General features: G+C 41.7%; 1 protein-coding gene across 2 annotated transcripts; it reads left to right on the forward strand.

Moving 5' to 3' along the window:
- Positions 1–236: 236 nt before the first annotated feature.
- Positions 237–24571, forward strand: LOC116912229 (UDP-glucuronosyltransferase 2B31-like). 2 transcript variants are annotated; one of them, XM_032916189.1, is made up of 6 exons: positions 237–332; positions 10203–10351; positions 12978–13109; positions 16022–16109; positions 16858–17077; positions 23009–24571. In XM_032916189.1, exons 2-6 carry the CDS (start codon positions 10229–10231, stop codon positions 23286–23288), a joined length of 843 nt encoding a protein of 280 aa, XP_032772080.1. In that variant the 5' UTR covers positions 237–332; positions 10203–10228; the 3' UTR covers positions 23289–24571. The 2 variants fall into 2 exon arrangements, with proteins under 2 accessions (XP_032772080.1, XP_032772079.1); XM_032916188.1 differs by lacking the exon at positions 237–332 and adding an exon at positions 7607–8388.
- The last annotated feature ends 154 nt before the right edge of the window (positions 24572–24725 follow it).

The following is a 24725-nucleotide window of genomic DNA, read 5'->3' on the forward strand; positions in this document are numbered from 1 at the left end:
AGAGAAGTAAAAACAGATCCACTTAAAACTCTTACAGGGAAGGGAAAGGAGACGGACGAACAGCAGGCAAGATAGATTTCTTTTTCCCCAGATCCTCTCCTGGAGCCTTTGAACTCACCTCACGCAAAGAGAAGTAAACAAGAAGTCTCCGCCCACGCTTCCTGATCGCTCACCTCCTGGGCTCCAAGCTGAGCTCCCATTTCCTGGATCAAGCCGCCTACGACTGGCCCGAGTAACACCGGGTGTCTTTGCTGTCCCGTCCGAAGGAATTCTGTCATCTTGCACCGTGAATTTCCCACTTCCTTCGGAGCTCCCAGAGAGCACACTTCACGGTAAACTCCGTTTTGCCCAGCAGCATGGTGGTGCTTGGACCCTTTTTCCCTTTCCCTCTTCCAGCTCTCTCAACTTTGCACTCTGATGCCGAGCCCTCCTAGCAGCTCCTGGTTTGCTTGGCACAGTGTGTAGGACACCTGGGGAGCGTAAACAAGGAGGTTTCTACGACTGATATTTTGTCTGAATGAGGGAGTAGTGAAAACAAGGGATCAAGTTGGTGATGTCTGTAAGATATACGTGGATTGAGGAAAGGATTGAGCTCAAAGCATAGAACATAACAAAATATGGTAAATGGCTATTAATATTTAAAAACAGTACTAGCCAAACGTTGGAAAGAAAGCTAATTAGAAATGAGTGTGATCTTTCTATGTTATATAACATATGATTTAACAGCGACATAAAACGAATAAGTCTACCTGTGATAAAATGACAGGACTTTCAAACCTTATAACTGCCAAAGCTAGTCAGTCACAGAGCAACACCCACTTTATACCACTTACAAGAAAAGCTCAGAATAAGGAAACAAGGGTGTTTCGTGGCTTAGAAGTCATAGTCTGTATGTCCCAACGAGCCAGATCATCATCATCTCCTCCTCCTCCTCTCTCCTCCTCCTCCTCCTCCTCCTCCTCCTCCTCCTCTTCCTCCTCCTCCCCCTCCTTCTCTTCCCCTCCTCCTCCTCCTCCTCCTTTTTTTCTTCTTTCTCTCTCTCTCTCTCTCTCTCTCTCTCTCTCTCTCTCTCTCTCTCTCCTACCTCAATAAGTCTATCAAAAGAGTCAACGTAATTGTGAAATTCAGAAAAAAAAAATGTATTCAATGTGATCATGTGATCATTCCGGGAAGAGAGACAAAGGAGCCAGTCACCCCTTCCATACCCTATCATTGGATTCTCACAAGGCATATGCTTAGTTAAGCAGTCCAGGCATGGTGCGGTCCCTCGCCCACCAATGTCTTAGCTCCTAGTCTCCAGAAATGTTAGCCTCTCGCAGTTTGTAAATGACCCTCCTGAAGATAAAGTCCTTCTCTGTGAGCCCTAGAGAACCAACAGTTCTTCCAGCAGAAGATTACTAAGGAGATGCCTTAAACAGTCTGACAGCCAAGGAGGAAACAGAAGTGTCTCCTTATCTCTTCACTCCCGTCAGGCTGACTGGCCACGAGGAAGCAGATTGACAGTAAGGTAGAGCTGGATCCAGTGGAAAGGCTAAAAGAACAGGGGTTCCATCTAAGAAACAATCTGCTCTAAATATAATTGCAGTGTGTGTAATTCTGAGATTATACTATGGACCTCTGAATCATATACTTAAAATCATTACATAATATGGAAAATGAGCGATGGTACTAATATTCGTATTATGAAACACTGGACTACGATGTTTAAAAAATGTGACTCTAAAGTTATGGCTTTACTTGAGGCTCTTTGTCAAGGAACCTACATTAGAAGGAGACAGAGAGCTAGAACTAGAACGAATGAGAGTCAGCCAGAGTGAGAGCCAGAGAAAGAGAAAGAGAGAGGGGAGAGGGGGAAAGGGAGAGGGGAGAGGGAGAGAGAGGGAGGGAGAGAGAGAGAGAGAGAGAGAGAGAGAGAGAGAGAGAGAGAGAGAGAGGAAAAAGGGAGAGAGAAAGAGAGGGAGAGAGAGAGAAGAAAAAGGGAGAGAGAGGGAGAGGGAGAGGGAAAGGAAGAGGGAGGAGAGGGGAGAGAGAGAGAGAGAGAGAGGAGGGAAAGAGAGAAAGAGAGGGAGAGGGAGAGGAAAAGGAAGAGGGAGAGGAGAGGGGGAGAGAGAGAGAGAGAGAGAGAGGAGGGGGAAAGAGAGAAAGAGAGAGAGAGAGGGAGAGAGAGAGAGAGAGAGAGAGAGAGAGAGAGAGAGAGAGAGAGAGAGAGAGAGAGAGAGAGAAAAGAGAGGGAGAAAGCTGTGTTTATAAAACAATAATGAGAGAAGGAATATGTTTGGTGGGTGTGTAGTCAAGTTGGGAAAGGGGTACCTCAGCAGGCCCACACTGAGGCACCCCTTACCCCTGAGAGACCAGCCACACATTGATCTATATTGTTCTATAATATAGAATAGACTTTTTTCAGGGCATGGGGAGGGGAGTTGAGAGGGTAGTAGAGACAGAGAAGGAGTAGAGTAATAGAGTAGTAGAGCTTGGCCATGAGCACCTGGAGAGAGAGGGGGAAGGGAAATGGGGAGAGAAGTGGAAGGAACAAGAGGACAGAGCAGGGAGCAGAGAGAGCAGAGGGTGGGAGCAGCCCCTTTTATAGTGAGTCTGGCACACCTGCCTGTTGCCAGGTAACTGTGGGGCAGAGCTTAGACAAAATGCTAACATTGCCCGTTTTGGTTTAATTAAAAAAGAAAAAAACTTAGAAAAAGACACTAGTGGCCCAGGACTAGGGTCATCATGACCTTCAGCTACTTCCTACTGACTTTGGAGCAGGAAACATAGGAAAACTAGGAAAGTAGGTATGGGCATGTTGGTCCAGTGTTAGAAAAGTTGGCTGTTTCCTTGCTGTCCAGGGTTTGTGGAACCACCTGTGAATAGATCAGAAGGAACCGGTCTAGTAGAAGCATCTGTGTCTGTGAGAGAAGTTGCTTCTCTGCAGATATCCTGGATTGTAGTAAGTGCCTGGACACACACACACACACACACACACACACACACACACACACACACACACACAGGGGTAGAGAATAAGCTTAAGTATGTTTGCAGAAAGAATTTTCTTAGATGTACATTTGAAACCCAGAGGAATCCCACCTCTGGAATAGGTAATAAGTGGGAACTTCAAGCAGATGTAGTTATCTGGGTGGAGTCTATTTGGTCCATGAGAGGTAGATCTGAGTGGGCTTTTTATAGCTTATAAGTTTACAAAAGAGATAAATTTGTTAACACCGTGAACGGTCTTTAAGACGAGCCTTTCATGGAGCAGAAGGAAGAAGAGGGGCTTTTTGCTTCTGTCTAGGAAACTGAATATACATAGCAACAAACACTTTAAGTTTATAGTTGAGAGACGAAGGGTATTCAGTACCTTGACTTTGATCATATTTTAGTTAAAAGACAATCAAAGAAAACTTAAAGTTTGAATTTATGCTTACACAGTCAGATTGCACAGTAGAAGTGTTTCGTTAAAAGTTGGGCAGATTTATAAGAACTCAAATAACGTTAGGACAGTGGCATAGCAAGAAGAGGAAACATGAAGGGTTTAGTCAATGGAAACCACGTTTAGGTAAGGAAGTAGCGGATTTTATCAGTAAAAGCTTACATCTGACACAGTATATCATTTATCGTGAAATCTGGAAGCCTGCAAATAAGAATGCCAAAAGCAAAACTAACTGAACTGAGGACCCCGTTGAAGATCAGAGAAAAGAACTGGAAGAGAGTTTGAAGGGCTTTCGAGACCCCATATGTGTACAACAATGCCAAGCAACCAGGCTTCCAGGACTACCACTACTAAAGACTATGGTGGACTTGGCCTGGACTCCTCATAGGCAATGAATATCCTAGTAAGACCCCAGTGGGGAGACCTGGTCCTGGGGAACCCCCAGGAAACTAGACTGGGGAGGCAATGGGGGGGATGGGAGGAACACCCAAAAGGGGGGGAGGGGGGATGTTTGCCGAAGCAAAAGAAATAACACTCAAATGTATATAAGAAATAAAAAAAAAAAAAAAAATCTGGCAGTCTTAGCTAGTTAGCAGGTTGACTAATAAGCTAATATAGTGGTGGATTACCTTAGGGCAAGCAGCTAGATCTGTTTTCTACCTGTCACGCTATAGTTACCTTAGCTGTCAGTGTAGTCAGAAATCTGGGGAAGAATAAATTGTAATCTAAAAGTCATGTATTAATTAAAAAATAACAGGGTTCATCTATAGTCCAAACAGTTCCCAGGTCCTTGTGGTCTCCATAGCAACTTGGGTGAGTCAATCTGGCTTTCAAGCCCAGACGACCAACCTGTTTTCTTTTACGAAGAACCTGTTTTCTGTGGCTAGATAGGGATGAAATGAGAAATGACTGACCTTGATTTTGACAAGATGAGTCACTTGACTGTCAGGGTATCCAGTTTTGTTCACAGTGTTTCTCAGTGGTTTTCATACCACAATCCAAGCAGTCTCTTGTAGCTGTGTCTATGTCTTCTAAAACCTTGGGGGTTAGCTGTCAGGCTTTGGGAGATTCTGTGTCATAAACTTAAGTGTTAAGATACATTAGCAAACTTCTGACAAGATTGAGGGTGGTATCTGTTGGTCATATCTGAGTTAGACAATAGAGCCCACCATAATTTTTTTTTTATTTTTTTTTTATTATTAACTTGAATATTTTTTATATACATTTCGAGTGTTATTCCCTTTCCCGGTTTCCGGGCAAACATCCCCCTCCCCTTCCTTATGGGTGTTCCCCCCCACCTCCCCTATTGCCGCCCTCCCCCAACTGTCTAGTTCACTGGGGGTTCAGTCTTAGCAGGACCCAGGGCTTCCCCTTCCACTGGTGCTCTTACTAGGATATTCATTGCTACCTATGAGGTCAGAGTCCAGGGTCAGTCCATGTATAGTCTTTAGGTAGTGGCTTAGTCCCTGGAAGCTCTGGTTGCTTGGCATTGTTGTACATATGGGGTCTCGAGCCCCTTCAAGCTCTTCCAGTTCTTTCTCTGATTCCTTCAACGGGGGTCCTATTCTCAGTTCAGTGGTTTGCTGCTGACATTCGCCTCTGTATTTGCTGTATTCTGGCTGTGTCTCTCAGGAGCGATCTACACTTCTGCACTTCTTTGCTTCATCCATCTTATCTAATTGGGTGGCTGTATATATATGGGCCACATGTGGGGCAGGCTCTGAATGGGTGTCCCTTCAGTCTCTGTTTTAATCTTTGCCTCTCTCTTCCCTGCCAAGGGTATTCTTGTTCCCCTTTTAAAGAAGGAGTGAAGCATTCACATTTTGATCATCCATCTTGAGTTTCATTTGTTCTAGGCATCTAGGGTAATTCAAGCATTTGGGCTAATAGCCACTTATCAATGAGTGCATACCATGTATGTCTTTCTGTGATTGGGTTAGCTCACTCAGGATGATATTTTCCAGTTCCAACCATTTGCCTACGAATTTCATAAAGTCGTTGTTTTTGATAGCTGAGTAAATTCCATTGTGTAGATGTACCACATTTTCTGTATCCATTCCTCTGTTGAAGGGCATCTGGGTTCTTTCCAGCTTCTGGCTATTATAAATAAGGCTGCGATGAACATAGTGGAGCACGTGTCTTTTTTATATGTTGGGGCATCTTTTGGGTATATGCCCAAGAGAGGTATAGCTGGATCCTCAGGCAGTTCAATGTCCAATTTTCTGAGGAACCTCCAGACTGATTTCCAGAATGGTTGTACCAGTCTGCAATCCCACCAACAATGGAGGAGTGTTCCTCTTTCTCCACATCCTCGCCAGCATTTGCTGTCACCTGAGTTTTTGATCTTAGCCATTCTCACTGGTGTGAGGTGAAATCTCAGGGTTGTTTTGATTTGCATTTCCCTGATGACTAAAGATGTTGAACATTTCTTTAGGTGTTTCTCAGCCATTCGGCATTCCTCAGCTGTGAATTCTTTGTTTAGCTTTGAACCCCATTTTTAATAGGGTTATTTGTCTCCCTGCGTCAACTTTTGAGTTCTTTTGTATATTTTGGATATAAGGCCTCTATCTGTTGTAGGATTGGTAAAGATCTTTTCCCAATCTGTTGGTTGCCGCTTTTGTCCTAACCACAGTGTCCTTTGGTCTTACAGAAGCTTTGCAGTTTTATGAGATCCCATTTGTCGATTCTTGATCTTAGAGCATAAGCCATTGGTGTTTTGTTCAGGAAATTTTTTCCAGTGCCCATGTGTTCCAAATGCTTCCCTAGTTTTCTTCTATTAGTTTGAGGTGTCTGGTTTGATGTGGAGGTCCTTGATCCACTTGGACTTAAGCTTTGTACAGGGTGATAAGCATGGATCGATCTGCATTCTTCTACATGTTGACCTCCAGTTGAACCAGCACCATTTGCTGAAAATGCTATCTTTTTTCCATTGGATGGATTTGGCTCCTTTGTCAAAAATCAAGTGACCATAGGTGTGTGGGTTCATTTCTGGGTCTTCAATTCTGTTCCAGAGCCCACCATAATTTAATGGCAGTAGCAAAAATCATTATTTTTCAAGGCAGGATAGGAATGCAAATTATAATTGTTAAGTAACTTTGGCATTAATAGAGAAAACGTGTTTTGTATCAGTAGGGAAACACTGGGATTAGAGTTGTTGTGGACAAGAATGGAAATAGCAGTGGTGGGAGACCTTAGTGACAGAAAGTGAGTGTGTCCAGGCAGGTTCAGGCCCATGACACGACCTGGGGTGTTTTGACCCCTTCTATTTCTGACCCGGGCAAGTCTGTAGAACACATGTGCAGTTTAGATACCAGGCATGTACCTGGGCCAGAGGCCGGTGACGAGGACAAAGCCTGAGGAGCATCCAGTCACAAGGAGTCACAATAGGCCAGACTGTGCCCCCCCCTCCCCCGCACCCTGAGGGACTGGTTGGCACCAATGGCTTCATTTCCAAACAGCAGCAGTGGAGCAACTGGCAAGGGACAGCTGGCAGGGGGGGGGGGGGGGGGATATGCAAACCTGCAGAGTTTCTAAATTCAAGTCTCACCACCAAATGTTGTGTTTTATAAAAAGTTGAAGACAGAGGGAATATGTTTCGTGGGTGTGTAGTCAGGTGTGAGAGAGAAGGGGAAGGGGAGAAAGGATAGAGCAGGGAGCAAGCAAGAGAGCAAGAGCAGGCAGAGGGGGTGAGCAGCCTCTTTTATAGTGTGTCAGGCACGTCTGACTGTTGCCATGGAGCTGTGGGGAAGAGCTTACACAAAAGGCTAACAGAGAGAGGGAGGGAGAGAGGGAAACAGAGAGAGAGAGAGAGAGAGAGAGAGAGGGAGAGGGAGAGGGAGAGGGGGGAGAGGAGAGAGGAGAGAGGGAAGAGGGGGAAGAAGAGAGAGAGAGAGAAGGAGAGAGAGGGAGAGAGAGAGAGAGAGAAAGGAGGAGGGGGAGGGGAGGGAGGGGAGAGAGAAAGAGAGAGAGAGAGAGAGAGAGAGAGAGAGAGAGAGAGAGATCTTACCTTCTATTGTTATCAAGTACGGTAGGCATCCAAGATCAAGTACGGTAGGCATCATTTCCCACATTCACATCTGCTTCTGGTGTTGATACAGAGGTTGTAACTATTCCATGTCCATTTCTTGAGAGGTACAAGTTATACTTGAACTAATTGAACCCTTTCTGTTGAATTTACCCTTTCTGTTTCTTGAAGATCCATGAGGTCACCCTTTGAGAGGAGGCTCCAAAATTAACCAAAATGTCTGTGAAAATGACAGCGGCCCTGCTCCTGCTCCACCTGACCATCTTCTTTGGCTCCGGGAGTGGTGGGAAAGTGCTGGTGTGGCCTGTGGAATTCAGCCATTGGCTCAACTTGAAGATAATCCTAAGTGAGCTGGTGAAGAAGGGTCATGAAGTGGTTGTGCTGAAACCTTCAGTTTCCTTTTCTTACGAGGTCGACAACACATCTGCTATTGAGTTTGAGACGTTCCCTTCATCGTATTCCATAGCTGATGTGGAGGCGATTTTTGTGGACTGCATCAATGAGAGCATTTACGAGCTACCGAAGCAGTCATTTTGGGGATACTTTTTAATGTTGCAAAAACTTTTTGAAAGGAGTTCAGATTATTCTGAGCGTCTCTGTAGAGATGCAGCTTTTAATAAAGAACTCATGACGAAGCTACAAAAATCTGGCTTTGATGTCATCCTGGCAGATCCCTTCACACCCTGTGGTGAACTGCTGGCTGAGATTCTCAAGATACCCTTAGTGTACAGTCTCCGCTTCTTTCCTGGTTCCACTTATGAAAAGTACAGTGGAGGACTCCCAATGCCTCCTTCCTATGTGCCCATTGCTATGTCAGAATTAAGCGACAGAATGACATTCGTGGAGAGGGTGAAACATATGATCTATGTACTTTGTTTTGACTTTTGGTTCCAAGCGTTTGATGAGAAGAAGTGGAACAAGCTTTACACTGAAGTATTAGGTAAGTGTCCTGGTCAGTGCACTTGGGATTGTTGCATTCTCAATTTGCTGTCCTTGGAGCTGACTTTGAAAGAACAGGATTGACAGCAGAGGATTTGTCTCTCCTAAGTAAAATGGTGGAAAAACTGTTAAATTATCTGCCAGACTCAAAGCACTGCAGAGAAGCCTATGTCCCAATGTCAGTTGCAAACCTATGTCTATGACTTGCACAAAAGGCATATGTCCGCAACACAAACCTTTGAGAGTTTCTCTAAGAAATTATTTGTGCACAAAACATTTTACCTCACATTTTCAAACAGCCATATTACCTGGCTGGTGGTGCCCACCGCTGCAGCCGCTGCTTGCCGCCATCTTGGACTCCACCTCCTCCTCCTCCTCCTCCTCCTCCTCCTCCTCCTCCTCCTCCTCCTCCTCCTCCTCCTCCCTTTCCTCTTTTTTTGCTGCCATTACTATTAATGTCATAAGTGTGCACATGAGCACTAGTGTCATGTGTGGGATGCTGATGCTGTGTGTTGCATGTGTGGAGCAAGATTGAACACTGAGGAGTTTTTACTTCACCTCTATGTGGTTTCTTAGGATATATTCAGGTGTTTAGCTTTATATGGATATTAAACTCAATTCCTTAAGATTGTGTGGTAAACACCTTTATCTTCTAATCCATTACACAAGCCAATAAAAGAGTGGCTTTAAACAAATTCAAAGTCTTTGTGATTTTCACAATATACTAAGGACTCTACAGATAAATAGCATAGGTATGTACGATGCATTTTTATAGAATTAATTTTATCTTTATGGTTTGAAAGATCTTCCCCTTTAACCTACTAAACTTCTTCATAGCTGTGAATATTTTACCTCTGCTCTATATACAGAAAATATGTGAATTCAAAACATGGGGGAATCTAATTTACTTATTGGAGTGGATTGAAATTGTGTTTCAAATGTAGATCCTTGACACATTTGACATATAGACATGCCTCCTTATAGACATATAGACATATTGGATATTACAGTGTTTTAAAATATGCTTAATGAACAGACATGGCCCTATCCATTTTTAAGGCATTTTATCAGTAAACACATTTATAAGTACCAAATATTACAAACTCAGTCATGAATCAAGAGCAACACCAAAAATTTCAGGAATAATCAAAATTCTCTTCAAGGTCAACCAGGATTACATAGTAAGATCTGTCCCCTGTCTCAATGAAATGCTGAAACAGAATCCCCTTAAGTGTTTACACTGGCCTTGGGTGCACACAACTTCCATCTGTGCAGTTGAGATGAGGAAGAAGAGAATCTAGCATTCAGGGTCTCCTGTGGTATGTCACACCACAAAACTCTCAGTTCATTTATAGGAGCACACATCAAGATTCCAGGTGCTACACAGGGCAAATTACATCTAGAGTTAAAGGAAAAGATGTTTCCCTGAGTTAGGATACCTAGATAATGGCATTTGATTGTATCTCAATGACTATGTCGATCTTTAGTGATCATATATTAACAAGGTTATAGTTGTATCTTTTCACAGCAACTCGTACAATGACACTTATCTCTATGCATAAGTATGAGAAATATGTATATTCCAAATTTTTTCAAACATCACACACATACACACACATACACACACATACATACACATATATGTATATATACATATATATATAACCATATACCTGATTTTTTATATAAATCCCTACACCTGTAAATATCTCTAGCTGCATTTTTAAAGGTGCTTCCAGAAGGCTACCTGGCATAGTCATCTTTACCTGACATTTTGTCACGTCTTATACCTTTAGCGCTCTGATTCCTCTTCAGGAAGACCCACTACACTCTCAGAGACTATGGCAAAGGCAGACATATGGCTCATTAGGACCTACTGGGATTTGGAATTCCCTCACCCCGTCTTACCAAATTTTGATTTTGTTGGTGGACTCCACTGCAGACCTGCCAAACCCCTGCCTAAGGTAAATATATTCTCCATTTGCTCGCTTCTGTTTGCCTTGCATTTGCAACACAAGTGATTATATTTTATTCCTTCAGAATCTTTATGTCAAACTCAGAGTGTCACAGGAATTTAGGTAAAGAGACCATCCAGCAGAAAGGTCTGTATATGTTCCATCACAAGAGTCTGCATTTCCTTTATGAACCCTGTGGATTTCTGAGGACAGGGACAGTTAGACCACTTGTCAACACAGAGAAAATATCAGGGATTGGAGCAGACATACAGGAAGTGAGAGGTCTAACCCACAGGTAAGCACGCAGAGAGTACACACGGAAACAGTATGCACAAGCTCACCCAGAAGCACCAACCGTTCTACTTTGAACTTTCATTGTGAGCAAATAACAGAACTGTGTAAATATTGCAGTGAGGGAAGGCCAGATGCCCTGGCAGTAAAAGATAAGTCAAGATGTGGGGCAAGATAAGGCGCACAGCTTTACTCATTTAAGAAAGCTCAGCATCTCCATGATCTCTAAAACCTGCTCATTGTTAACGTCTGTAAATGAGTATGATAAGAACACAAGATGGTGTCCCCTTCAGGTACAGAGGAACGAGATGCAGTTTTAACTAACATAACGCTTCATGATGCAAGGGGAGTGAGAGAGGTAAGAGAGGTCTCTGGAGAACCCTCCTTTACTTCTACAATGACAGCAATAACATGACATTACACAAAGAGGACATGCTTTCTTCTCAGCCAGTTGGGATGTGGATAGTTACAGAGAGCTCTAAAATCAAACGGGACGATTCCTAAGTTCTGTGCAGACCAGCAGTGTTTGCAGGAGAGTTGTAAGGGAATGACAGTGTCAACAGGAGAGTGAGGAGGGAGGTACAGACTGAGGGCCTGAAGGATGTGCTGAGGTTGTGGTCATTAGAGGAGAGCTGGTCCAATATGCCCAGTGCTGTTAAAAGACAAACAGAAGGAAGAGTGTGAGAGGAAAGTGGACAAATGGTAATTAGGGTTAAAGGAGAGTGGATTGATGTCACAGAAACAAGTTTTCAGGCCTAGTCAATAACTGTTGATTCCTTTTGTCGTTTGTGGTGGGAATTGTTGTTTCTCCTAACCAACTGCTTCATACTATTAGTTATTCACATACTTCTGTACAGTTCAAACAATACATATTTGACAAAGTATATCAACCATGAAAAAACTGCACACTTTAAAATCGACTGGATTTAAGAATCTCTAAAAGAGAATTATGATGCATTCCCAAAATAAAGAACTGATAATTATTTAAGTAGGCAGATATACTACTTACCTTGATTTGATAATACTCCAAGAAAAATGTGAAACAAATTTCATGAACTTATTAGGTGTGTGAGGGGATGGGCATTCTTAAGAAAATTAGAAATAGATTTAAGGTCCATGAACTCCTTTCCTGAGTATGCATGGAGAGGAACTGAATGAAGGATCTCAGTGAGAGTAAGGCAAGGATGATCTGAACATCACTTCCTCAAGGGAGATGGGTGTTTTGCATGAGAATGGCTCCTGTAGGCTCATATTTGAATGCTTGGTTTCCAGTTGGTGAACTACTTAAGGATTAGGAAGTGTGGCTTTGTTGGACAAAATGTGTCACTGGAGATGGATTTTGAGGTTTCAAAAGCCTAAGACGTGACTGATCTCTTTCTCTCTATCTGCAAAATATAGATTAGGGTGAGCTCTGGGCTTTTATTCCAGTTGTATGCTCACCTGCCTGCCAAGGTACTAACCAACAGTGAGTTAGTAGATTAAACTCCTAAAACTGTAAGCGAGCCTCCAATTAAATACATTCTTTTGCAGGTTGCCTTAACTGTGCTATTTTCACCCAACATTAGAACAGTAACTACGAAAGAGGGAACCAACCTAGATATCACTAGAAATGTTAGGGCTGGAGAAATGGCTCATTGGTAAGAGCACTGGCTGCTCTTCCAGAGGTCCTGAATTCAATTCCCAGCAACCACATGGTGGCTCACAGCCATCTGTATTGAGATCTGATGCCCTCTTCTGGTGTGTCTGAAGACAGCTATAGTGTACTCATAAATATAATGAATAAATAAATAAATCTTTAAAAAAGAAAAATAAAAAGAAATGTTAATAAATATGTATAACTGTGCATGTCTGCTTATATGTGTATATATTTACATATGTTCATGTTTATTTATGTATACATACATATATGTACATATTGCCCAGTTAAACATATTTAGTATACATGTACATACACATATATGTACATGGCATGACCTTAATAAGAGTACACTAAGTAAAATGAGCTACCCAACCAGAAAGAAAGAATGTCTTATGTAAACAACATACGCTAGTTGAAATTAAACAAAGAACAAGCAGATGTGTGGTAGCCAAAGGAATAAGGAGGGAGGAGAACCTTGGGTTTAATTTCTTAAAATCTGTTGAAAATGACCCAGGGCGATCTGTGTGACTATGCATACTGTAACCTGTATGCAATTGGCTACAAGTGTACATCTTATATATGGATGCGACACTATTCTGAACATTTCTAAGAGTCAGCGGTTTATTGCCATGGATGTTGGTGTCTGTTTTCATGCAGGTTGTTTGGTGCTGCTGTTCTTTGTAATGGTCTGATATTTATTAACAGGAAATAGAAGACTTCGTCCAGTCATCTGGAGAACATGGTGTTGTGGTGTTTTCCCTGGGGTCGATGGTGGGAAGCCTAACAGAAGAAAGGGCCAATGTGATTGCAGCAGGCCTTGCCCAGATTCCACAGAAGGTGAGTTACAATGTCTCACTGATACATCCTCACTGAGATGGTCATGTGCTCTTCTACATCTGCTTGCAGATGCCTCCTGTGTGAAACTGAAGTTGTCCAATGATGTTCCCATATATATGTACATACTTACACACACACACACACACACACACACACACACACACACACACACACACACACACACACTCACACACACACCAGCTGGAGCCCTTCTAGGGAGCTGCATTCTTGGCTTAGCACTGAGAATGGCTGCCGCCAGCTCCACTCCCAGAAGAGCCCGTTTCTCCCAGCTAGCTTTGCCAAGCCACCAACTCTGCCGCCAGCTACCACCCCAGCTGCTCTCTTTCCCTGTCCACCTTAGCTTCTCGGAACAAAAACACTAGACAGCTTTATTAATTTAGAAATTGCCAGATAACACAATGGTAGGAAAAGAATCTCTTGCCCTAAGAATTTTCAGCCACCCAAGATCTTACAGGGTTGTTGCACTTTCCAAAGTGTGGCTGAAAGGACCTCCTCCTTCCCTGCTTCCCTTCTCTTCCTCCTGGGACCCAGAAGTCCCACCTTCCCCTTCTCCCAGCAGTTGGCTTCCGCCTTCTTTATTGACCAAATCAAGAACCAATTAGGGAACCAGATTTTAGTATCAGCTCCTTCCCCTACATCTCATGTTTTCTGTCCAATTTAAAAAAAAAAAAAAAAAAAAAAAACCTAGTGCTGGAGAGATGGCTCAGCAGTTAAGAGCACTGACTGCTCTTCCAGAGGTCCTGAGTTCAATTCCCAGCAACCACATGGTGGTTCACAACCATCGGCAATGGAATCTGATGTCCTCTTCTAGTGTGTCTGAAGATAGCGACAGTGTACTCATATACATAAAATAAATAATATTGAAAAGGAAAAGGAGGACTGGGTCTAAGCTTTGTGTTCTTCGAATAGTTGCATAGGCACAGTGCCTGTCTACGAGTAACAATATTAACGTATAACTTCAACTTCGTATCAATTATAAAGATTTCTACTGATTAAGATTATGGCTACACGATCAATTTCACCTGTTTCCTCCCTGTTCAAAATTATGACCACTACCAAATAATAATAATATTCCCTAGAATAACAACCTTTAAAATAACGATTACCTGACCTCCGAACCCAGGGACCTGAGCTGATGACTCTCCATGACTTCTGCCTGAACAGGGGCAACAAATACCTTTAAAGGGGAGGGAAGGGGAGGGAAATTAGGAAATTGAGTTAGACCTTACGAAACCCAAGTCAGCAATTGTTATCCAGGTATTGATGCCCTAGAAGGCTCAGGGCTGGACTGAAGTTTTGACTGGATCTGTCTGTAAGGTTGAATAAGCTGAGACTACCCTGAATCCATGACACAGGGAGTCCAAACAGGTCAGTTTAACATCTTTGAGGGTGAATCTCATCAAAGTTGTACATTCTGTAACATACAAATCTCAAAACTTATTTAAGTGCCAGCAAGATATCTATATGGATTGTGTAAGGTGCACAGACTAGTTGAGGATAAAATTTCATCCCTTGTTTAAGGATATGAAAGACAGCTGTCATTTTTATGAGCCAATTTTGATAATAACCAAAGTCTTGTTTGAATTTTTTCTAGTTGTTAAGGGGCTCTACCTCTAACATATCTGAGCCATAGAACTCTGGAAGGGGTCCAGAGCCTGTCTATTCTTCTTTTCTGTGAGCCCAAATGTACAGCCTTTCTCCCAAAATAGCATGTCCTTGAGCCAGTAACCAGAAAAACTTTTAGGTTGACCTCTCTCACAGAGGAATAATACTATAACCAAAAAATTCGAAGTCACACCCTTTTTGATAATGAAAATAATTTAAAACAAATGAAATAAACTAAACAAATATCGTATGAACCTATTTTTAGATGTCTAATCTCTCATGTCAGGAAATTTAACCCAGAATTCCTGTGGAGTCCACATTCAAAGAAATAGAGTTCTCTTGCAAGACTTCTTCAAAACTCCCCTAATGCTTTTTTTAAAAAAGATTTATTTATTTACTATATATAAGTACACTGTCACTTCAGACACACCAGAAGATGGCATCAGAACTCATTGCAGTTGTGAGCCACCATGTGGTTACTGGGATTTGAACTCAGGACCTCTGGAGTAGTCAGGGCTCTTAACCACTGAGCCATCTCTCCAGCCCAGATCTTCTTATTGTATCTAGCCTGTATCTGCAGTTGGAGGCAGCAGCCTCTCTTTCTGCCTTGGTCCAGTTCATAGCAGCAAAGTCCATCCATAAGCTGAGGCTCCCATGAGTTCTTTGTTTAAGGTTCCACACATGAGCCACCACATGAATCCTCCTCTCACAGAGAAACTTCCCCTCCCCTCCTTCCTCCAGTGACACAAACATGCACACATGCACGCACACAAACACACTAACATGCATAAATAAAAATAATTCTTTATTTTAAAATAGGATTCGTGCTATGGTCATTATGTTTATTATTCTTTTATCTTATATTATTTACTGTTGTTATTTATTATTAATTATTACTATTATTAAAGATGCCTGTTGTTTCTCTAAAGAAATACAGAGAAAGGAAGGATGTGGAGTTGAATGGAAGAGGAAGGGAGCAAGATGTAGAGAGGGATATGGGGAGGGCAAACCACAATCAGAAAATACTATGTTAAAAATGTCTTTTCAAGAAGCAATGTAGAAAAGAGAAAATATGAATATTTCAAAAACAGGGTTGTATCATGCAGAAGTGTGAAGGATATTTGCATCCTCACTGCAGTAGTTCATCATGGTTCCCATAAATAATCCTCAGGCCTGGATCCTGCACAATGGGCTTTTACCTCCATTGTTTCCCAATCTCTTCTGATGCTGGCATGAGTCACTTGACATTTGACCAAAGGAATAAGAGGCTACCTTCACCTTAACAGGTTCTTTGGAGATTTGAAGGCAAGAAGCCAGAAACCTTGGGCTCCAACACTCGTCTGTACAAATGGATCCCCCAGAATGACCTTCTAGGTAAGCATCAGGACACAACAGCGACATGAGGAATGGCCAGTTGGGAAGGTAAATGTCACCACTAACGCATTTATGACAAATGTGATATAGTCCGGAAAAAATATATAAAGAATTGATATGGCTATTCTGTTAACATTCCTGATAGGGAGAACCATTTTGATTTCTGCTATAATTATGTATCAGGTATATTTACATCACTTCCTCATGTTTCTCTCTACCTCATATTTCTATAATTTTACTTCTACTCTTTCCCCCACTGTAGGCTAATTTCAAATGCCAAGGAAAGTGGCATTCTTCTATAATCAACTCTTCAATCACTAGGCTCACACCAAACCTCCATGTGGAAACATGGTACCCTATGTGACAAAATGTGCACAGTCTAATGTGCACACACCCCCTACTGCTTGGTCCAACCCTTCAGGGACAGTGACTTCACTGTTTCTCCTGAACATATTCTCCTTAACCACAGCCTGAGCTTGCACCATAAGTTTTAATCATTTGGGGGAGCACTGCCTTTTTGGTCCATTGCAAAAAATCCTTCTACTTGCACTCTCCTCCACCTCAATGTGGATTTCACTTGAAGCTCTGTGGACTTGCCTTAAATTCTCACAGGAACAGTACAGTCACTTGGTTATCAGACTGTTATCTAGAGCACATTTTACCAAGTCTTCTCTTTATCCTCTGCCTCTCGTTTTCTTTCTCAGACTTATGGTTAATAAGATCTTCTCTTTATTTCCCCTCATGCTAGGTCATCCCAAAACCAGAGCTTTTGTAACTCATGGTGGCACCAATGGCATCTATGAGGCGATCTACCACGGGATTCCTGTGGTTGGCATTCCTTTGTTTGGAGACCAAAAGGACAATATTGTTCACTTGAAGACCAAAGGAGCAGCAGTTAGACTGGACTTTCTCACGATGTCCAGTACAGACTTGCTCACTGCACTGACGACAGTCACTAATGACCCTTCGTGAGTACTGTGTTTTTGTGAAATTATTACTCGTCGTGATAGGTTCTCTCAAAGGTAATAAATAATAGCTTTCCTCTAAACTTTAGTCTGATGCTGAAAACAAGAGTAAACATAAAACTTATTTAACCATTGTGGAAAAAGCTTTAAATGTCAATCAAAACTTCAAACTACCCCTATGACTTAATTCATGAGGAGTTAAATATAGTATATTTTGATAATGGGAATTTTCTTCTCTTGTTAAATGAAAGAACACAGATTTCACAAATAGGATCAAATCAAGAAACAGGATATTGAAGTTTAAAAATATATAAAATATTTCAATATAAAGCTTAAAATTTCTAAAACTTTCTTTCCTTAAACAACCCTTGCTTATTGCCAAAAGTGGAATAATTATGCATATAAATATAGATATGCATATGTTATCTGTAATATGCATATATGTGATTATCAAATGTGAATACTTAAAATTTCCAGCTCTTTCAACATTTATAATGTCATTTTTATCAATGCTGAAATTTCCCCTTCCATAGACCTCTAATTACAATAAGATATGTATCTTGACACTCAGTCACACCCTTTCTGTACAGAAGGCAGGAGGCATATATTAGCTGACCTCTATATTCCCAGTCACTCTCTTCTTTATCGACACTACTTACCTGTAATCTACCCTATATTTCTATACAATCGGTTCTGCTAGTATCCACACATGGTGACAGTTGCAGTGTTTTCTTCCTTTAGGACATAGTTTATGTGATTTAGTATAAACCCTTGATGTTACAAAGAAAGGATTTGATTCTTACAACGGTTGAATAAATATTCAATGATATTTTCATACCACATTTCCCTCATCCATCATCAAACAGTGAGCATCTCAGTCAGTTCCTCTATTTACCAGTCATGACTAGAGCTTCAAAAACCATTGCCACTAAGGTATTATTTGATATCTTGTCTACTCTTTCTTTAAATAGATTGCTAATAGACGAGAAACTAAACAGTGGGGTAATTCTGTTTTCAATATGTTCTGCAAATCCATGCTATCTTTGTAGTGGCCATATTAAATTTCAGTACAGCATTTCCTTATATGAGTAAGAAATCCAACCCTTTACCATTGATTACCCTGACATCAATCTGGTTATAAATTCTTATTTTGAATATTTTTTTATTTACATCTAAAATACTATTCCCTTTCTGAGTTTCCAGTCCATAAACCCCCTATTACATCTCCTTTTCCCATCATTCTATGAGAGTCTTCCCCCCCCAACCCACCCTTCCCACCTCCCTGCACTGACATTCCCCACACTGGGGATGGGGGCATTCAGCCTAGGCAGGACAAAGGGCTTCTCCTCCCACTGGTGTCCAACAAGGACATCATCGGCGACATATGCAGCTGGAGCCATGGCTCAGTTCATGTATAGTCTTTAGGTAGTGGATTAGTCCCTGGGAGCTCTGGTTGGTTGGTATTGTTGTTATTATGGGCTTGCAAACCCCTTCAGCTCCTTCAGTCCTTTCTCTTAACTCCTCCAATGGGGAATGCATTCTCAGTTCAATGGTTGGCTGTGAGCATCTCCCTCTGTATTTGTCAGGCTCTGGCAGAGCCTCTCAGGAGACAGCTATATCAGGCTCCTGTCAGCATGCACTTCTTGAAGTCAGCAATGTTTTCTGGGTTTTGGTGGCTGTATATTATATGAGCTGGATCCCCAGGTGGGACGGTCTCTGGATAGTCATTCCTTTAGTCTCTGGTCCAAACTTTGTGGCCATATCTCCTCCTATGAATATTTTGCTCTAAGAAGGACTGAAGCATTCACACTTTGATCGTTCTTATTCTTGAAATTCATGTGGATCGTATCTTGGGTAGTCCCAATTTGGGCTAATATCCACTTGTCAGTGAGTGCATGCCATGTGTGTTTTTTTGTAATTCGATTACCTCACTCAGAATGATATTTTCTAGTTCTATCCATTTGCCTATGAATTTCATGAAATCATTTTTTTAATAGCTGAGTAGTACTCCATTGTGTAGATGTACCACAATTTCTGTATCCATCCCTCTGTAGAAGGACATCTGGGTTCTTTCCAGCTTCTGGCTATTAAAAATAAGTCTGCTATGAACACAATGGAGCATGTGTCCTTGTTATATGTTGGAGCATCTTTTGGGTATACGACCAGGAGTGGTATAGCCGGGTACTCAGGTAGTGTTATATCTGATTTTCTGAGGAACCTCCAGACTGATTTCCAGAGTGTTTGTACCAGTTTGCAATTCCACCAACAATGAGAAAGTATTCCTCTTTCTCCAGATCCTCCCCAGCATCTGTTGTCACCTGAGTTTTTGATCTTAGCCATTCTGACTGGTGTGAGGTAGAATCCCAGGGTTGTTTATTTGTTTGTTTTAAATATTTCATTATGTTTTATGTATACAGTATTCTTCCTGCATGGATGCCTGCAGGCCAGAATAGGGCAACAGAGCACATTATAGATGGTTATGAGCTACCAAGTAGTAGCTGGGAATTGAACTCAGAAAATCTGGAAGAGCAGACAGTGCTCTTAACCACTGAAACATCTCTCCACCATCAGGGATGTTTTGATTTGCATTTCCTTGATGACTAAGGATGTTGAACATTTTTTAGGTGCTTCTCAGCCATTCAGTATTCCTCAGGTGAGAATTCTTTATTTAGCACTGTACCCCATTTTTAATAGGGTTATTTGATTCTCTGGAGGCTAGCTTCTTGAGTTCTTTATATATATATATTGCATACTAGGCCTCTATCAGATGAAGGATTGATAAAGACCTTTTCCCAATCTGTTGGTTGCCCTTTTGTCCTAATGATAAAGTCCTTTGCCTTACAGAAGCTTTGTAATTTATGAAGTCCAATTTGTTGATTCTTGTCTTGGAATATCTTGGTTTCTCCATCTATGTTAATTGAGAGTTTTACTGAATATAGTAGCCTGGGCTGGCATTTGTGTTCTCTTAGGGTATGTATGACATCTATCCAGAATCTGGCTTTCATAGTCTCTGGTGAGAAGTCTGGCCTTCTGATAGGTCTGCATTTATATGTCACTTGACCTTTTTCCCTTACTGCTTTTAATATTCTTTCTTTGTTTCGTGCATTTGGTGTTTTGACTATTATGTGATTGGAGTAATTTCTTTTCTAGTCCAATCTATTTAGAGTTCTTGGTTTCTTATATATTTATGGGCATCTCTTTCTTTAGGTTAGGGAAGTTTTCTTCTATAATTTTGTTGAATAAATTTACTGGCCCTTTAAGTTGGGAGTCTTTGCTCTCTTCTATTCCTATTATCCTTAGGGTTGATCTTCTCATTTGTGTCCTGGATTTCCTGGATGTTTTGTACTAGGAGCTTTTTGCATTTTACATTATCTTTGATGGTTGTGCCAAAGTTTTCTATAGTATCTCCTGCCCCTTAGATTCTCTTCTATCTCTTATATTCTGTTGTTGATGCTTACATCTATGACTCTTGATCTCTTTCCTAGGTTTTCTATCTCCAGGGATGTCTCCCATTGTACTTTCTTTATTGTTTCTATTTCCATTCTTATATCCTGGTTGGTTCTGTTCAATTCCTTCTCCTGTTTGGTTGTGTTTTCCTGTAATTCTTTAAGGGATTTTTGTGTTTCCTTTTTAAGGGCTTTTACTTGTTTACTTGTGTTGTCCTGTATTACTTTAAGTGAGTTATTTATGTCCTTCTTAAAGTCCTCCATCATCATCATAAAATGTGATTTTAAATGTAAATCTTGCTTTTCCAGTGTGCTTGGATATCCAGTATTTGCTTTGGTGGGAGAACTGAGCTCTGATGCTGCCAAGTATCATTGCTTTCTGTTGCTTAGGTTCCTGTGCTTGCCTCTCACCACCCAGGTTGTCTCTGGTGTTAGCTTGTCTTACTGCTTCTGACAGTGGCTAGACCCTCCTGTAGGCCTGTGTGTCAGCACTCCTGTAGACCTGTTTTCCTGTTTTCTTTCAGCCATTTCTTGGAACAGAGTGCTCTCCTCTCAGGTGTGTATGTGCTCCTGTTGACTGTCTTTAAGCTCTTGGCACAGGCAGGAATCTGAAGGGTCCTGCCCTTGACTGCTCCTAGGTCTCTGAACCCAGGGGGCACAGATAGCACTAGGCGATTCCCTAGTCGGTACTGTGGGCAGAGGTTAGTCTCCTCTGATTTCTCAGGACTTCTGAGGGTTCAGCTCTCTCCCCCATGGGATTTGGGTCTTCTTCTATAATTGTTGAAGATATTTACTGGCCCTTTAAGTTGGAAATCATTGCTCTCTTCTATACCTATTATCCTTAGGTTTGATCTTCTCATTGTGTCCTTGATTTCCTGGATGTTTTGGGTTAGGATCATTTTGCATTTGCATTTTTTTTGATGGTTGTGTCAATGTTTTCTATGGTACCTTCTGCCCATGAGATTCTATCTTCTATCTCTTGTATTCTGTTGGTAATGCATGTGTCTATGACTCCTAATCTCTTTCCTCGGTTTTCTATCTCCAGGGATGTCTCCCTTTGTGCTTTCCTTATTGTTTCTATTTCCATTTTTAAATCCTGGATGGTTTTGTTCAATTCTTTCACCTGTTTGGTTGTGTTTTCCTTTAAATTTTTAAGGGAGTTTTAAGTTTCTTCTTTAAGGTCTTCTACCTGTTTTCCTGTGCTGTCCTGTATTTCTTTAAGGGAGTTATTTATGTCCTTCTCAAAGTCCTCTAACACCATCATGAGTTGTGATTTTAAATCCAAATCTTGCTTTTCCAGTGTGTTGGGGTAACCAGGGTTTGCTGTAGTTGGGGAACTGGGTTCTGATGATGGTTCCATGTGGTTTCTGTTGCTTAGGTTCTTGCCCTTGCCTCTCACCATCTGCTTATCTCTGTTGTTAGCTCGTCTTACTGTCTCTGACAGTGGCTTGACCCTCCTATAAGCCTGCGCATCAGCACTCCTGGAGACCAGCTTTCTCCCAGCAGGTCTAGGTACAGAGAGCTGTGGCACAGGGTCAGCTCTGGGCACAGGTGGAAACTGGAAGCATCCTGTCCCAGACTGCTCCTAGATTCCTGTGTCCAGAGGGCTCTAGTCAGGTTCCTCTTGGGCCAGGCATGTGAGCAGTAGTGGGATACAATGATGCTCTCAAGTTTGTCCACACTTCTGAGAATCCAGCTTTCTCCCCCATGAGATCAGTGTACAGAGAGCTGTGGCACAGCGTCAGCTTTGAGTACAGGCGCAAATGGGAAAGAATCTGTCCTAGACTGCCCCTTGGTTCCTGTGCCCTGAGGGCTCCAGGCGATCCCTCAGAGCAGAAGTGGTGGTCTTCTCTGTGCTCTCAGCTGTGTCAGCACTCCTGGAGACCAGATTTCTCCCATCAGGATCTGGGTACATAGATCTGTGGCATAGGGCCAGCTCCGGGCACAGGAGGAAAATGGAAGGATCCTCACCAATTCTTTTCAAGCTCATCAACACAATCATCTTTAAATGACATTGAACTACCTCACAGTGCTGGGAATGCCTTACAAACAGTTGCTATTGTAGAAAGACTTACTTTTCATTTCCCATTTGGAAAAAAATTTCTCAGAAAAAGCTACTGTACATGCAGACTTTCAAACATACACCAATCAAATCCACACTACACTTAGTGCTCTACTACTGAATTTATAGTTTCATGATGCTTTCCCTGAAAAACTCATGGGCTACATGCGTTAAGAAATTAATTGGTTTGGGCTGGAGAGATGGCTCAGCGGTTAAGAGCACCGACTGCTCTTCCAGAGGTCCTGAGTTCAATTCCCAGCAACCACATGGTGGCTCACAACCATCTGTAAGGAGATCTGATGCCCTCTTCTGGTGTGTCTGAAGACAGCTACAGTGTACTTATATATAATAAATGAATAAATTTTCTAAAAAAAAAAAAAAAAAAAAAAAAAGAAATTAATTGGTTTTCAATGTTCATGTCTTTAGCTATAAGGAGAATGCCATGCGGTTATCAAGAATCCACCACGACCAGCCAGTGAAGCCCCTGGACAGAGCAGTCTTCTGGGTTGAGTTTGTCATGCGTCACAAAGGAGCCAAGCATCTTCGTGTGGCTGCCCATGACCTCAGCTGGGTCCAATATCACTCATTGGACGTGCTTGGGTTCCTGCTGGCCTGTGTGGTGACTGTGATATTCATCCTCAAAAAGTGTTGCCTCTTTTGTTGTCAGAAGCTTACAAAAGCTGGAAGAAAGAAGAAAAAGGAGTAGATGAACTGAAGAAGACTGACACATGGACCTCTCCAGTGCCTCACAGTAAGGGGGGCAATGATGGTAGGGTCCTTCAGCCTGAGACAAAATAATTTTTCAATAATTATCAAGTCAGAAACTTTTTTTCCCAGATAATTGATAGTTCTTTGGAATTAGTAGGATTTCAGTCAAAGATAAAATTGAAAGGGAAACATAAGTAAAATTAACAGAGTCAACATGAATACACATAGAAATTAATTTCTGCAGCATAAAAGTTAAATCAAAGAATGTTATGGCTGAAGCATTGGCTCTCTGATCTAATAATTTGTCAGGCAAGACTTCCCTTTTGGTTTTGGATGCCAGGAACTCATATAAAAGCCTTATCCAGTAGCATCTGGTACTGCAGTATAAGAAAATCAGGAGATGTGAGATGCATTCAAGACAAGTGCCTGAAGCTCTCAGGCCAAGTAGCCTGGTTTTCAGCAAGAAATAGCCTACCTCATAGAATGTGGAAGGGAAACATAACACTGGAGGGAGTGGTCTTATGTCCCATAGGTGTGCCCTAGCATATGTGTGCCCCACTCACAAATTAACAAGCACAAGCATGTAAATATACACATATATACAGGCTTTAAATTTACACATACACACACACCAAATTTTTCTGGCAACTAACAGTTTGTAGATACAAGGTCACTAAGAAGCACACTCACATCTATACGGTTTTACAAGCATTGAACAAACCATTTGTTGCAAACTTTAAAGGACAAATCTCTAGATTAAAGTTCAGAGTTGGAGTTGTGAGTCCCCTAACCTACATTTGTCTTTCATAGACCAATACTGTTGCAGAGTCCCATGTTGTACACTGTGCCTCTGAATGACCTCTTCCTTAAAGGACCAACCAAGATTGGACTTGGACCTGAAGGGATGACTCCACAGTTACTAACTCTAGGTTCCTCTTCCATAGAACCCACCCCATTCCTCTCCCTCCTCCATATGATGATGACTCTGGACCAGCAGTATCTCAAGTGTCATAGCCTCTTCCACCCTCTTCTGCCCTCTGTTTGGTGCTGCATTCATGTGGCACAGAGACAGTGTGAAAGAAGCTCACATACACATAAAGTAAAATTAAGGATTAAAGAAAATTTTTGATTCATGAAATGAGTTCTGTTTCCCTTCAACACTTTATAAAGAATAATGAGATTCCTTTAGTCTTCTAGTTAGCCATTGCAAATAGATGTGAGATCTCAATTTGTTTGAATAATACAGAATAAAGACACAAAATAAGTTGTTCTTGCCCAGTTGCAAGGTCTATAAGTGTAGTGTGTGTCCCCTTCTGTAGAGCAATATAATTTACCTATGCTTTTTGTGTCTATGTGGTGGATTTAATATTTCTATAGGAGATGTGTTTACATAATAATTAGGACTGGTAAGATGGCTACGCATTTAAGAGCAATT

The sequence above is a fragment of the Rattus rattus genome, chromosome 11 (genome assembly GCF_011064425.1).
Source record: "Rattus rattus isolate New Zealand chromosome 11, Rrattus_CSIRO_v1, whole genome shotgun sequence".
NCBI classification, from domain to species: Eukaryota; Metazoa; Chordata; class Mammalia; order Rodentia; family Muridae; genus Rattus; species Rattus rattus.

What these genes read in the sequence shown, in the direction of transcription:
- LOC116912229 (XM_032916188.1), top strand. Translation starts at nt 7,665, where the DNA reads ATGTCTGTGAAAATGACAGCGGCCCTGCTCCTGCTCCACCTGACCATC. An exon ending in CTGCCAAACCCCTGCCTAAG is followed by an intron (nt 10,352 to 12,977) that starts GTAAATATATTC and finishes ATTTATTAACAG; the next exon opens with GAAATAGAAGACTTCGTCCA. An exon ending in ACAGTCACTAATGACCCTTC is followed by an intron (nt 17,078 to 23,008) that starts GTGAGTACTGTG and finishes TCATGTCTTTAG; the next exon opens with CTATAAGGAGAATGCCATGC.